This window comes from Crinia signifera, chromosome 2 (assembly GCF_055691185.1).
Source record: "Crinia signifera chromosome 2, ASM5569118v1, whole genome shotgun sequence".
NCBI classification, from domain to species: domain Eukaryota; kingdom Metazoa; phylum Chordata; class Amphibia; order Anura; family Myobatrachidae; genus Crinia; species Crinia signifera.
In genome coordinates this window covers 128,936,113-128,947,991 of record NC_139218.1, presented here as the reverse complement: position 1 = coordinate 128,947,991, position 11,879 = coordinate 128,936,113, and the positions used below count along the sequence as shown (strand labels likewise).

Below are 11,879 nucleotides of genomic sequence, written 5' to 3'. Positions count from 1 at the left end.
GTTACTGGCGTTATCACGCACGCTACGTAGGAGTGGGCGTGTCTAGCGCCATCTTGGTTCTTGGGTTGCTGTCAGGGACACTGAGGGCACCGGAGTGACCGGTGGAGGCTGCCTGATATTTGCAGAACCCCAGCACACAACAGACCGGCATCATGCTGTCCAGGGTCGCCATCATCTCGGGTGAGTGACTGAGGGAAATTGTGCCTGCCGCATGCGGGCTTCACCTTGTAGGCATAGGCCTTTGCAGCCGGCAGTGTCCTCATGGAGCGCCCTTGCCTCGGAACCTAGGGTCAGCAAACCGACTGTCCTCCTCTTCTTGCGTTGCGTCTCCTATTCATTCACGTGTGCTCTACTGTACTATTTTACATGTACGAAGTAGGTGCTCATAATAGTGCTGCATGTTCTCCCTGTGCGGGGACTCCTGTACGGTTCTGCATGTACAGCATATATATCTGCCCTACCTGTATGCATTAGCAGGGCAGCACGTCTTTTGTATCAGTTGGGGGCAAACACCGAGGACTGATACTTCAATGTCACTGTAGGGACTCTCCATATTTCTCTTAAAAGTGGATATATTTATGATCTGTATTATAATGTTGAAATCATGAGTAGGTAAACTTATGTTGGACAGGGCATACAGACATGTTAATATTGCAACGGAAAGGTTTATGACCACAGTATGTGGACGGGGTACTTGTGTAGTTTCACGGCGCCACCACGTGCACAGTCTGTGTCTGAAACTTGGCAGCGTGCCAGAGGCTATGTTTAACTGTGCGCATGCCGCTCTAGCTGTTCTCAGCGCAGCTGCTATACTTATGTAAGCTACGTTATCAGCGTAGCGCTGGGCAGCAGCGCACGCTGCCCAGCGCTGACAGGTCACTGTGGTACTTGTAGTTCCACAGTGAAATAGGCAGTCCTGCGCACCGCTGACAATGGGGGCACGTAAACTGGACACCCCGGCAATTTAGACGCTTACATGCTGATAACGTAGCTTACATAAGGAAAGCAGCCACGCGCTGCGCTGAGAACAGCTAGAGCGGCACGCGCACAGTTAAACAGAGCCTCTGGCAGGCTGCCAAGTTTCAGACACAGACTGTGCGCGCGGTGGCGCCGTGAAACTACACAAGTACCATGGACGGTACTATTTGAAACATGTTATGATTAAAGTTCTAAAACTGGCTGTCAGTATGCTTTATATTGCATTACTAGTAAGTCTGCTCGATGCAAAATACTTAAGCAGCTAGTAGATGTAGTTTCACTTGCTGCTAAGAGATGGCAGTCTCACACACATCTATATTTAGCATGTTGGAATGCACAATGCAACATAAGTGTACAAGGGGGATAGAGCAGCGCCCGGTTTCATTTATTATGCACGCGGAATGCAACATAAGTGTACAAGTAGAAAGGGGGATAGAGCAGCGCCCGGTTTCATTTGTTATGAATAAGCATTAGTGCAAAAACTGTATCAAGACCTAAAAACAGGATAGTTATTCTTACATAGAATAAGCAATATTGAACATCTAATTAGTTAAAAACAATATTACGTGGTATGTAACTTCTTATTAGAAATGGTCAATTATTTACCACTCTATGGCCAAATACTAAAATAATGCATAGTAGACCCCTTCTGCAGATAACACTGACTGAGTACAATGTCTGAAAGGTGTATTGTCAATTGCCCAGCAGGAGGCTAGCATTTACCCAATGATGGTGGATGTCCGTTAGTAAAGGTCATAAATTAGCAAGATGTCCTCGCCAAAAGCAGTAATTCAAGATGGTGGGTGAAGGGCCTCTGAAAGTTACAACTGAGCTGGAGTGGTGAAAAGTGCTCAAAATCTCAATGCGTTTCGGTGTTCAAGTCCCACAACTTCTTCAGGAGCTGAATAGTAACGGAGTCTCAGGGGTCTTCTCTATATAACCATCTAAACTAAATCATCTGATGTAGGTGTGCAGTCAGCTGACAAAATCAATTTGAAATGACTTTCAAAATTATGACATTGTTATTTCATAAATATGTATTCTGAAAAATAAATCCTTAATCTGACATGTCCAAACAGCGGTCATGTGACCGGGAGATACAATAGATTGTATTTATTGGTTCGATTAATTTTTTTCCCCAGAATATTTATGAAATAACACTGTTTACCTATCTAGAGGTGCCCACCACACCCCTCTGAACAGCTGCAACAGCACCTGTGATTCTACATATGTATTTTGGGTGAACTTTTTTGTATTGTTTAACCTGGTTTACGGAATACTAATGACAACCTTGCAGCTGTTGCTTTTATACAAGTTAGATTTGCCTTATGTCTACATAGCTACAAAATGTTCTGCCATAATCATATGAGATGTTTCCAAATATGAATCAGATGGCAGTTGGAAGGCAATATTAGTACATTTACCAATGACCTTATTAGATAACTTGAAGGTTACAGCAAGTACTTGCATTCTAGTCCATTTCTGACAGGTGTTTATGTTCTACAGAAAACTCTCCACTTGGTACAAACTTCTTAATCTTCATTATAAAGGGTATTTTGTTTGGCCAAATTTAACATTTTACTGCTTCACTGCAGTCCTGATCCCTTCTGTGTATGACCTGGGGGGAGATTTTAATGATTTCCTCACATACTAAGGATCTTTAATATATGTGGTGCTCTGAATCACATTTTCTAGAGATCTGCTTTGGTTCCATGTTTTACAATGCAAGCGCAGCTCCTATAAGTTTCTATGGAAACTTTGTGAAGGGTGAAGTCTTCATCAGAGAACCCTGGAGATAGCAGTGGCCAAATGGGGCCTTGTGAAATAGGGAGAATGACTATCTTAACACGGAACTTGGTTTTGCCATTGAGAAGTGTTTTTGTCCCTTTTTGTTAATAGCAAGTTAGTGCATGTGTGTATAGTGAATATGGCAAGAGATAACCGTATATCCCGTAGCCGTATTGAGAAAGTTACAGTAGATATGTAGCGGTATTCTATGACGTTTCTAATGCTTTTCTTTTGTTTGCAGCCTCTACTTTAAAGAAATCTGCTCCTCTCACAGTTGGGTAAGTACAGTAGCAAAGTCTTTGCTAATTGTCATAGTAAGGCCATCACAGCAGTAGTTACATCTACTAATTGCCATAGTAGGAATGCTCACACCACAGGAACATAATGCAGTCAGTCAGCCCATAACCTTAAATCAGGAAACTGGATTCATGATGAAAACCCTAATTATGTACCACTCTTGCAAAATACAGAACCTCCTGATTCTCAGATAACAACCACTGCTATACAAACAAAAATGTAACCGACTCATAGGGGCCCTTTTACTATAGGATCGCATATGCAATGCGTTCTTTCTGGAATCTACCACCCAGGAACGCATTGCAATATGCAATCCTATCAGCAGGATGTATTTACCTGCAGAAGCAGGGATATAGGCTCCAAAATTAGCCCATGCCAGTGGTCTGCGCATGTACTAACCGTACATGGTGATCTGATCACACTGCCCCCACCGCCAGTGTTGTCTATCATAGGCTACAATGGGCTAGGTGTGATTCTGCCTGATATTGATACATCGGGCAGCATCGCATCCCCCATAGAAATGTATGAGGGATGCAGCCGCTGGCGGGGCAGAGGGGATAGCAGCAGGTATCAGAGATTCTTGCGATGGTCCCTCCGTGATATATGCTGTGGGGTACTTAATGGGTGTTTTCGGGAAAATAGCCGCAAATATTATTAAATGGGCCCCATAATCTGGACAGTACTCACTCAAAATAACCCACCAATGTTATTATGAGGTATGGTTCTGCATGGAACAGGAAAACAAATCTCATCATACTACATACACTGCAGATTCAATTTATTGTGTAAATAAAAGTTGTAAGAAAGTGCTTCCTATTATTCTCAATCCTGGTAGAATGTTAAATTAATAGAAAATGTCTCCATGCACCATCTGAATTCAATGCTTACAGATTATCCAAAATGTTTATAATCCTAAGAATGTTCAACTATATCAAATTAGGCCCATGGTGTAGTACATGTCAAAAAAAATCAGCATGTATAATGCAGATGTTTTTTGCATATATAAAATAAAAACTTAATAACCAGGACGTACAAACTATGTAAAAATGAATGCAGATAAAAGCATTACAAAAACCATTGGCACTAGTTTTTGGATGTGTTGTGATCATGCACTTTGTATTTGTTATCTGATAAATGTACAGATTTTTGTTTTTCTTTTCTGTTCTATATTAGTGTTGTGAATACAAGCAGGTCTTTTCACACCGGGCAGCCTGCCTTGGCCCCTGTTCCTCCTCTACCAGAGAAGCCAGGAAAAGTTCGCCATGGGTTGATTCCTGAAGAGTTCTTTCAGTTTCTTTATCCCAAAACAGGAGTCACAGGTCAGAAACCTTGCCAGGCACATTTGTAATTTAATATAAAGCTGTAACTGCACACACAACCCCTCCTCCTTTTTATTTTTTTTAACTTCTAAATTGTCCATCTTTTTAACTATGGTGAAAAATGCTCAATGTGTCATGTGACTGGCTTTACTACGGTAGCCAATAATCCATAAATCATTTAATAGAAGTCTAAAGAGAAAAATGGTAAAGACCTACATGTCGTCCTGCACCTATACTTTTTTGTGCCATGATTTCAGTTCTGTGCACTTTTTTTTTTCCTCAAATCTGCATCTTAGTTCACATGTACTGTAGGGCCTAATTCAGATTTGGTTGTTCTAGCTATTGCTCTTTTGCCATTGGTAATGAAATTCGAATTTGGGCAAAAGCTAACATTCAAGTAGGAATGCTGACTGCTTTCCATCTGATGGCATAAATTACTGATTTGTTGGTACCATCATCGCAAATCTGTATATGTGCCTCTGCAGGCTGAGCTGCTCTCCTGGTATGCAGAGGGCTCTGCCGTTGCAAGCAATGTTCCCTATAATTTTACAAAGGCTGTGTGCGGCAAAAGATTTTGGCTGTGCAACTGTGGAAGGAAATTAAAATTTTTGTGTGTCACTTATATATAACTGGAAAATGACGCTCAGCATTTGTGTTAACTTTACTTCAAAACAATATTAAACATTTAACCATTCAAAACACAGCACACAATATAGTTAATGGGTGAAACAAACATACATTGAGTCCACAACTGCAAAAAGGGGACACTGCTGTTTGTGCGCTCTGTTGTAATGTATGTGCGCACGCTCGTCGAGTTGTGTGTGCGCGCGCACAGCTTAGAGGGAACACTGGTTGCAAGTGATACTGCAGCCAGCAATAGAATAGAAACAATGCATGTTAATAGCGGAACAGGTCCTGGTGGGTCGACCCCAAAAGGTTGACCTGGGATGGTGAACATGACAAGGTAGACATCAGTTTTGTTTGTTTTGTTTGTTGTGTTTTGGTGTCAACTTGTAGATCTGAGTAAATGGACCTGCCAATTAGTGCTTGCATGGTTTGTTTCACTCACCATGCTTCGGGCCAGGTGCCTGGTGGCTCTGCTGCACTCAGCGCACTTTGCCTTTCCTAATCGTAAACCTTGTGATGGTGAAGTATGACGTTTATGGGGTTATTTAAATGCAAAAAAAAAATCGATCTTCTGCTGAACATAAATCATGCAGCTCTCATAGGCAGTTTACTACTACTACTAGTAGTAGTAGTAGTACGTTTATTTATAAGGCGCCGCCAAGTGTCCGCATCGCCGTACATAGCAAACAAATGACAAGGTAACGTACAGGGTGTGTTTAAAAATACAGTATAAATAGGGGTATAGCTGGTAGAAATAAAATCAGCATCAGTTCAGAAGTAGGTGTCAAAATTGTCGAGGAGACTGAAGCAGAGGAAGAGAAGAACAGGAAAGGAGGACAGGTGAGGTAAAGAGGTAGGGTGAGTACGTGAGGCAGGAGGACCCTACTCATAAGAGTTAACATACTAAAAATAGGTGGGTGGACGAACGAAAAACAACAGGATAAGTAGGAACGGAGGGGAACTACTACTAGTAGTTTTTACGCAATTGTCTATTGAGCACTGTAGTAGTACAGCTTTTTTTTTTTACCAAAAATTGACCGATCATGTGTGAAATAATAAAAGGTTAAATTCCTATTGTCCCCTTTACAGGAGATGCAGTTTATCAAACTTCCAACAACTTCTAAGTATCCACATCATGTATAAATGAAGCACATAAATTCTAGATCAATTGTTTTTCTAAAATGTTTTTATGTGTATTTACAGGTCCATACATGTTTGGTACTGGTCTCCTGGTCTACCTCCTGTCTAAAGAATTATATGTTATAAACCATGAAACTATTGCAATGCTTTCTATGGGAACTGTTATTATCTATGCTGTCAAGAAGTTTGGTCCTGGAATGGCGGAGTTCCTCGACAAGCTTAACGAAGTAAGTGATCCTTTCTTTCTGTGTATTGTTAGCACTACAAACTTTTCATATTTGCTTCTTGTTAAATTGACAATTTTAGATGTTTTCATCCCACATGCCCTACTTATACCAGCCGTACTCATTAGTAGTTGGCAAAATAAAATACAGTACACAGTAATCGTAACTCCGTGTGAGCATGGGAGAGAGAAAAAGAGGAGAAAGAAAAGGTGATGGGGAGAGTGTGAAAGAGGAAAGAGACTGGGCGTGGATATGCAATCCCGGATCATGGCTGTCTATTCCTCCCGACAGCCGTGACCCTGGCACATTTGGTGTTTTTGCCCGACAGCAAATCAGCAGGTGGGACATTAAATCAGCGAATTGTGGGCGTAAATGGCCGTGGATTGTCGATCTGCAGACAGGATCACGACAATACTCGGCTGTAATCGGCAGAGCGGGCCCGATGGCTTCTAAAGTCTGGCTCGTTTTGACGTGATCCCTCTTCAATACTGTCGTAAAGACAGCATTGCATAGGACCACGCCGCTATTTCCCCTATCGGGAATAGTGGCAGAGGATTGCATACCTCTCTAGGTAGGGTTGAGAGAAAACTGAGGGGACAAACAGAGAGGGGTGATGGGGGGTGAGGTGATGAGTAGAGGGTGGGGAGAGGAGGCAGGTCTGGCATCCAATGGCCCCAGCTGCATGCTTACCTGTCCCCTGTTGCCGGCTACCTCAGCTCTCCTGTCCCCTGCTGCTGGCTACCTCAGCACACTGGCTACTGCTGCTCTCTGTCCCCGGCTGCCAGGTACCATTTCTCTCCTGCTCCTGGCCGCCAGCTACAGTTGCTCGACAGACACCACTGCTCTCCTGTTCCCGGCTACAGCTGCTCGCCAGACAGCTCCCTCCAACACAGGAAAGGCTGCTGCAGAGCACGTCCCGGGAGACCCACTAGTTTTCGGGTCTGCAATGTCTGGTAAAATACGCGCTATAGCCCATATATGCAATTACTGACAAAATGTCAAATTACCATTAAGCACTTGATCTTTGATTGGCAATGAATAGATCAAAAAATGGATGAACGGCAGCTTTCACTTTGAGGAATTACTGGAACTCTCCAGTTATCTTTAGGACAAGAAAAGAGAGATAGGAAGTACAGTTTATCCAGATTGATTTTAAATATAAATGCTAGATTACTAAAATATATAAAAGACAAGGTATCGGTTAGGAGACTTTGGGGTAGATTTATTAAGCTCGGTAAAGTGATAGTGTCTGGTTGTTTTTTTTTTTTTTTCACCGGCCAATCAGCTCCTACCTGTCATTTTTCAAACTAAGCCTGTAACTTCACAGTTAGAAGCTGATTGGCCAGTGATAAAAACCAGACAAGTTATCACTTCACCGAGCTTAATAAATCTGCCCCTTTATTAGAAATGTAGGAAATGATTGTTATTCCTGGGCGGCGGCTCTGTGGACGTTATGGTTGCGTTGCGGACATGTCAGTGCAAATGACTGCTTAGAGGCACAGCCACAATCGTAGGAGCTTATAGTAAGAGAGCCTGCTCCTGCCTTTTGAGCTGCTTCAAGTTCGATGATGGCCTATGCAGCAATCAGTATTAGTGTGTATGGAATCTAAAAGTGGCTTTCTTTTTAGTCTGCTTGATTGCAGAAAGGGAAGGATTTCTTAGCAGCCTTTACCTAAAGTTTCAGACAAGCAACTGCCAATTGACAATGCTGTATGTGGTGGCATAACCAAGCCCCATATCACAAATCTCATTGATTTTTAAACTAGTGTTAAGCTGATATGTTGACCTCATTAAACTGATAACAGACTGATCGTATCCAGTGTTGTGAGTCTTTTGGCAGCCTGTCTATTTTCCAGATAATTCACCACCGCAGTATGATCCTGTGTTATCTGTTTTGTGTCTCTCAAAAAGAGGTCTCTGAAGTAAGTCTTGGGGAGATGTAAAGTGCCAACCAACCAGCTCCTGGCTGTCCTTTTACAAACCCATTACTATACCATTGTTAACTGGTTGGCGTACATATTGGGTGAAATGTAATAGGATGAGAGAATCGGACAGTGAGAGATTTGGTAAGAAATCTCCAGGGTTTTTAAAGTGGCAATCTTTGACACACAAACTGGTTTTGCAGTGTAAATGATTGCCCCTTTAAAAAACCTGAAGATTTCTTACCAAATCTCTCACTGTCTGAATCTCTCATCCTATTAAATTTCAGCCGTTAAGTCTTGCTGATGTATACCTGGTGATAGACCTGCCACAGACTGAGACAGACTGACCTGAGACAGGCTGATAGATGTTACTACTTACATATAAAAAAAAATGATGTTCTGTTTTCCAGGAGAAAGTTGCAAAAGCTGAAGCTGTAAAAGAATCTGCTATTCAAGACATACAAAATGCAATTGATGAAGAAAAGAAAGAACAGTGGCGAGCTGAAGGGCGACACTACCTGTTTGATGCTAAGAGGGTATGTTTCTGTATGAAGTTTGCATGTAAATTGTCTTGGGAGAGATGCTAAAGCTTCTGTTTCAGCTCTGGAGAGCAAATGGGGTTATTGCTCTGCTAATGTCGTTAAAATACAGAAGATGAGTCCAACGAATCCCCGACTGCCATAGAGGGCATAATATGATAGATATATATCTATATATCTCTATCAATCACACTCGCCAGTCCTACGAATTGGGTGCAAACAGCACCCACTTCACAGGTTGGGGTGCGGTGGCCTGTGACCACACACTCTAGTAAATACAAACACAGGGGGCCCAGCACTCACTATAACAAACTTGTATATATTTGGGTTGATTTTTAATTAACCTCTGTTACTGTGATCATAGCTTTCTCATGCACCCTAGATAAGCTCATTTACCTGAAACCTGTGACAGCTGCCCTTTTAACACTATTTCAGGTGCTGTGTTTGGGATGGTCTCACCTTTAAAAGCCATAAGGCACTTGGCAGTTGAGCTTTAACCCAAGAAAAAAACACATGTTCATTTTAGCTATGATGTGTAAGCAGTGGCCAGGTTCCTAAGTTGTTAGTGTAGGACTTGCAGTGAAATGGGGTCCCTTGGTGATGGGCTGCAAGCTTAAATGCATTGATCAATTCATGAACTAAAACCCCATTATTTATTTAATTGATTATTTTAATGCTAAGGTGAGTTAGTTTGTTGTAGTGAGTGCTGGGCCCCCTGTGTGTATATGTATGTATGTATATATGTATGTATGTATGTATATATATATATATATATATATATATATATATATATATATATATATATATATATATATATATATATATATATATATATATATATATATATATATATATATATATATATATATATATATATATATATATATATACATACATACATACATACATACATACATACATACATACATACATACATACATACACTCACACACTTCTGGGGCTGTGACCCATCCTGTCTGTGCGTCTTGACAAAGAGCCCAGCGAGGCTCGAAACGTCGACCATTTGCATGAAACCTTGGTGATGTATTAAAGCCTTTTATTTGCATCTTATCTGAAGACTGGTGAGTGCTCTCTATACGGATATGTATGTATGTGTATATATATATATATATATATATATATATATATATATATATATATATATATATATGTGTCTCATGAGAGTGGAATTTACGACCGATCTTGTGTACACGTTATACAATATTGTACTGACCCGAACTAAATCGCTACAATCATGTACAATATTGCATAATGTGTATGGGCCCTCATTGTCCTGTTTCAATTTGGAAATCACTTTGAGGTCACTGTATGAGAATCTATTTGTTCATGAATGGATACACCCTTTCATCCTTCGGTAATAGATTTTTTTTGCAGAACAATGTGACTATGCTTCTGGAAATCAACTACAGAGAGAGGCTGCTGACTGTTTATAATGAAGTTAAAAAGCGTCTAGACTACCAAGTGGCTATGCAGAATCTTCTGCGCAACAAGGAGCAGGAACATATGATCAACTGGGTAGAAAAGAATGTGGTGCAAAGTATTTCGGCACAGCAGGTAATAGAATACATCAAGCGGTATTATGTGTTTTTCATTTACAAGAAACTTTACTTTGGTCTCTCTGTCTATTGAAAGAAATGTATGGCTTTATTATACAGTTAGAACTCTATTATCAGATAGCCTGGTAGTCTCTTTGCCATATATGCCACTGGTTCCCTGTAACAGTCAAAGAAATGATTTTAAATCCCTATCCCCTCCATAACACGGTATCTGAGCCTGGAACTTCATATTCCTGCAGGTGGATAGAATGCTGCAGTGGTATTTGCAGAGAGAGTATTTGCTAGTTGGCTTGGGACAAACCAATTAGATCATAAGCTCTAGTGGGGGAAAAGAATAGAGTTTGGAGACTAAATACATTTTTGCACGTTAGCGTAATTATTTTTATTCTGACTTGTAAATCAATGTTTGCTTATTTTCTAGCAAAAAGAGAGTATCGCCAAATGTATATCTGACCTGAAGCTTCTATCCAAGACCATACAAGCAAGCCCTTAAGACTTAAGTTGCAGCTATGGACCCGGAACTGTTCGACTGTATCGTGCAGACCTCTTAAATACATATTTCTATACACTCTGATTCTACTGTCTTTATTGTCTTTTGTGTATAAAAGTAAAAAATGCTAGCCAGGCTGATGGGGCTAGTTTAAATTATTTGGACAAACCTTCTAAATGAGAGAGATAAAATTATATTAAACTATAGTAGACTGAGGTGTTTAGTAACTTTTTGCCTCCTTTTTAATGTGTGTCCCCCCCCCACACACACACTTCCTCACATCTACTTAGTAAGTTTAATTTATATAGCGCACTTTCTCCAAAAGGACTCGAGGCGCATTACAGACATTAAAAATAATGCACCTACTGTAATACTAAGGGTTGTCAGAACGAGCAATAATGGCAGTACAGATATACATCACACATACAGCTATGCGCTAGATCAGGGGTGGCCAACCGGTCAGAGGTAAAGAGCCGAAAAATATCTGTAGCCAAGCTAAAGAGCCAACAACATGGGGTGCGGTCTATTTGTATGGGGCGTGTGGGTGGCGGGGGGAGCAGGAGATTAAAAGAATTGAGACAATCAGGGGAATGGGCAAGGTCGAGGTACGGTACAAGCAGCGCTGCTACAAAAAATATCAAGGGAAGGTGGCATTACATACATTTAATATAGCCGAGGAGGACTCAGGTGGAATTACATACTTGTAATATAGCCCAGCAGGTCTCAGATGTCTCAGCGTGGAAGGTGGTATTACATACATTTAAAATAGCCCAGGAGAGCTCAGGGAGGCAGGCGGCATTACATACTTGTAATATTGCCCAGGAGGGCCCTGCATGGCAGGTGAAGCGGGAGCCGGACGGAGCACAAGAGCTCAATAAGGACACACTCCTCAGGGACTAAAATGTCACCAGGGATGCTGCCTCCTGGGCACCCCCACCCCCCTAGCCTTCCTCCAACAACAAAAGGTCACCAATTAAG

General features: G+C 41.3%; 1 protein-coding gene across 1 annotated transcript; it reads left to right on the top strand.

The window, feature by feature from the left end:
• The first annotated feature begins 22 nt into the window (after positions 1 to 22).
• ATP5PB (ATP synthase peripheral stalk-membrane subunit b) lies at positions 23 to 10,985 on the top strand. The gene is made up of 7 exons (XM_083172807.1): positions 23 to 180; positions 3,008 to 3,044; positions 4,237 to 4,382; positions 6,213 to 6,376; positions 8,706 to 8,831; positions 10,230 to 10,409; positions 10,833 to 10,985. Exons 1-7 carry the CDS (start codon positions 153 to 155, stop codon positions 10,902 to 10,904), a joined length of 753 nt encoding a protein of 250 aa, XP_083028933.1. The 5' UTR covers positions 23 to 152; the 3' UTR covers positions 10,905 to 10,985.
• Positions 10,986 to 11,879: the final 894 nt, after the last annotated feature.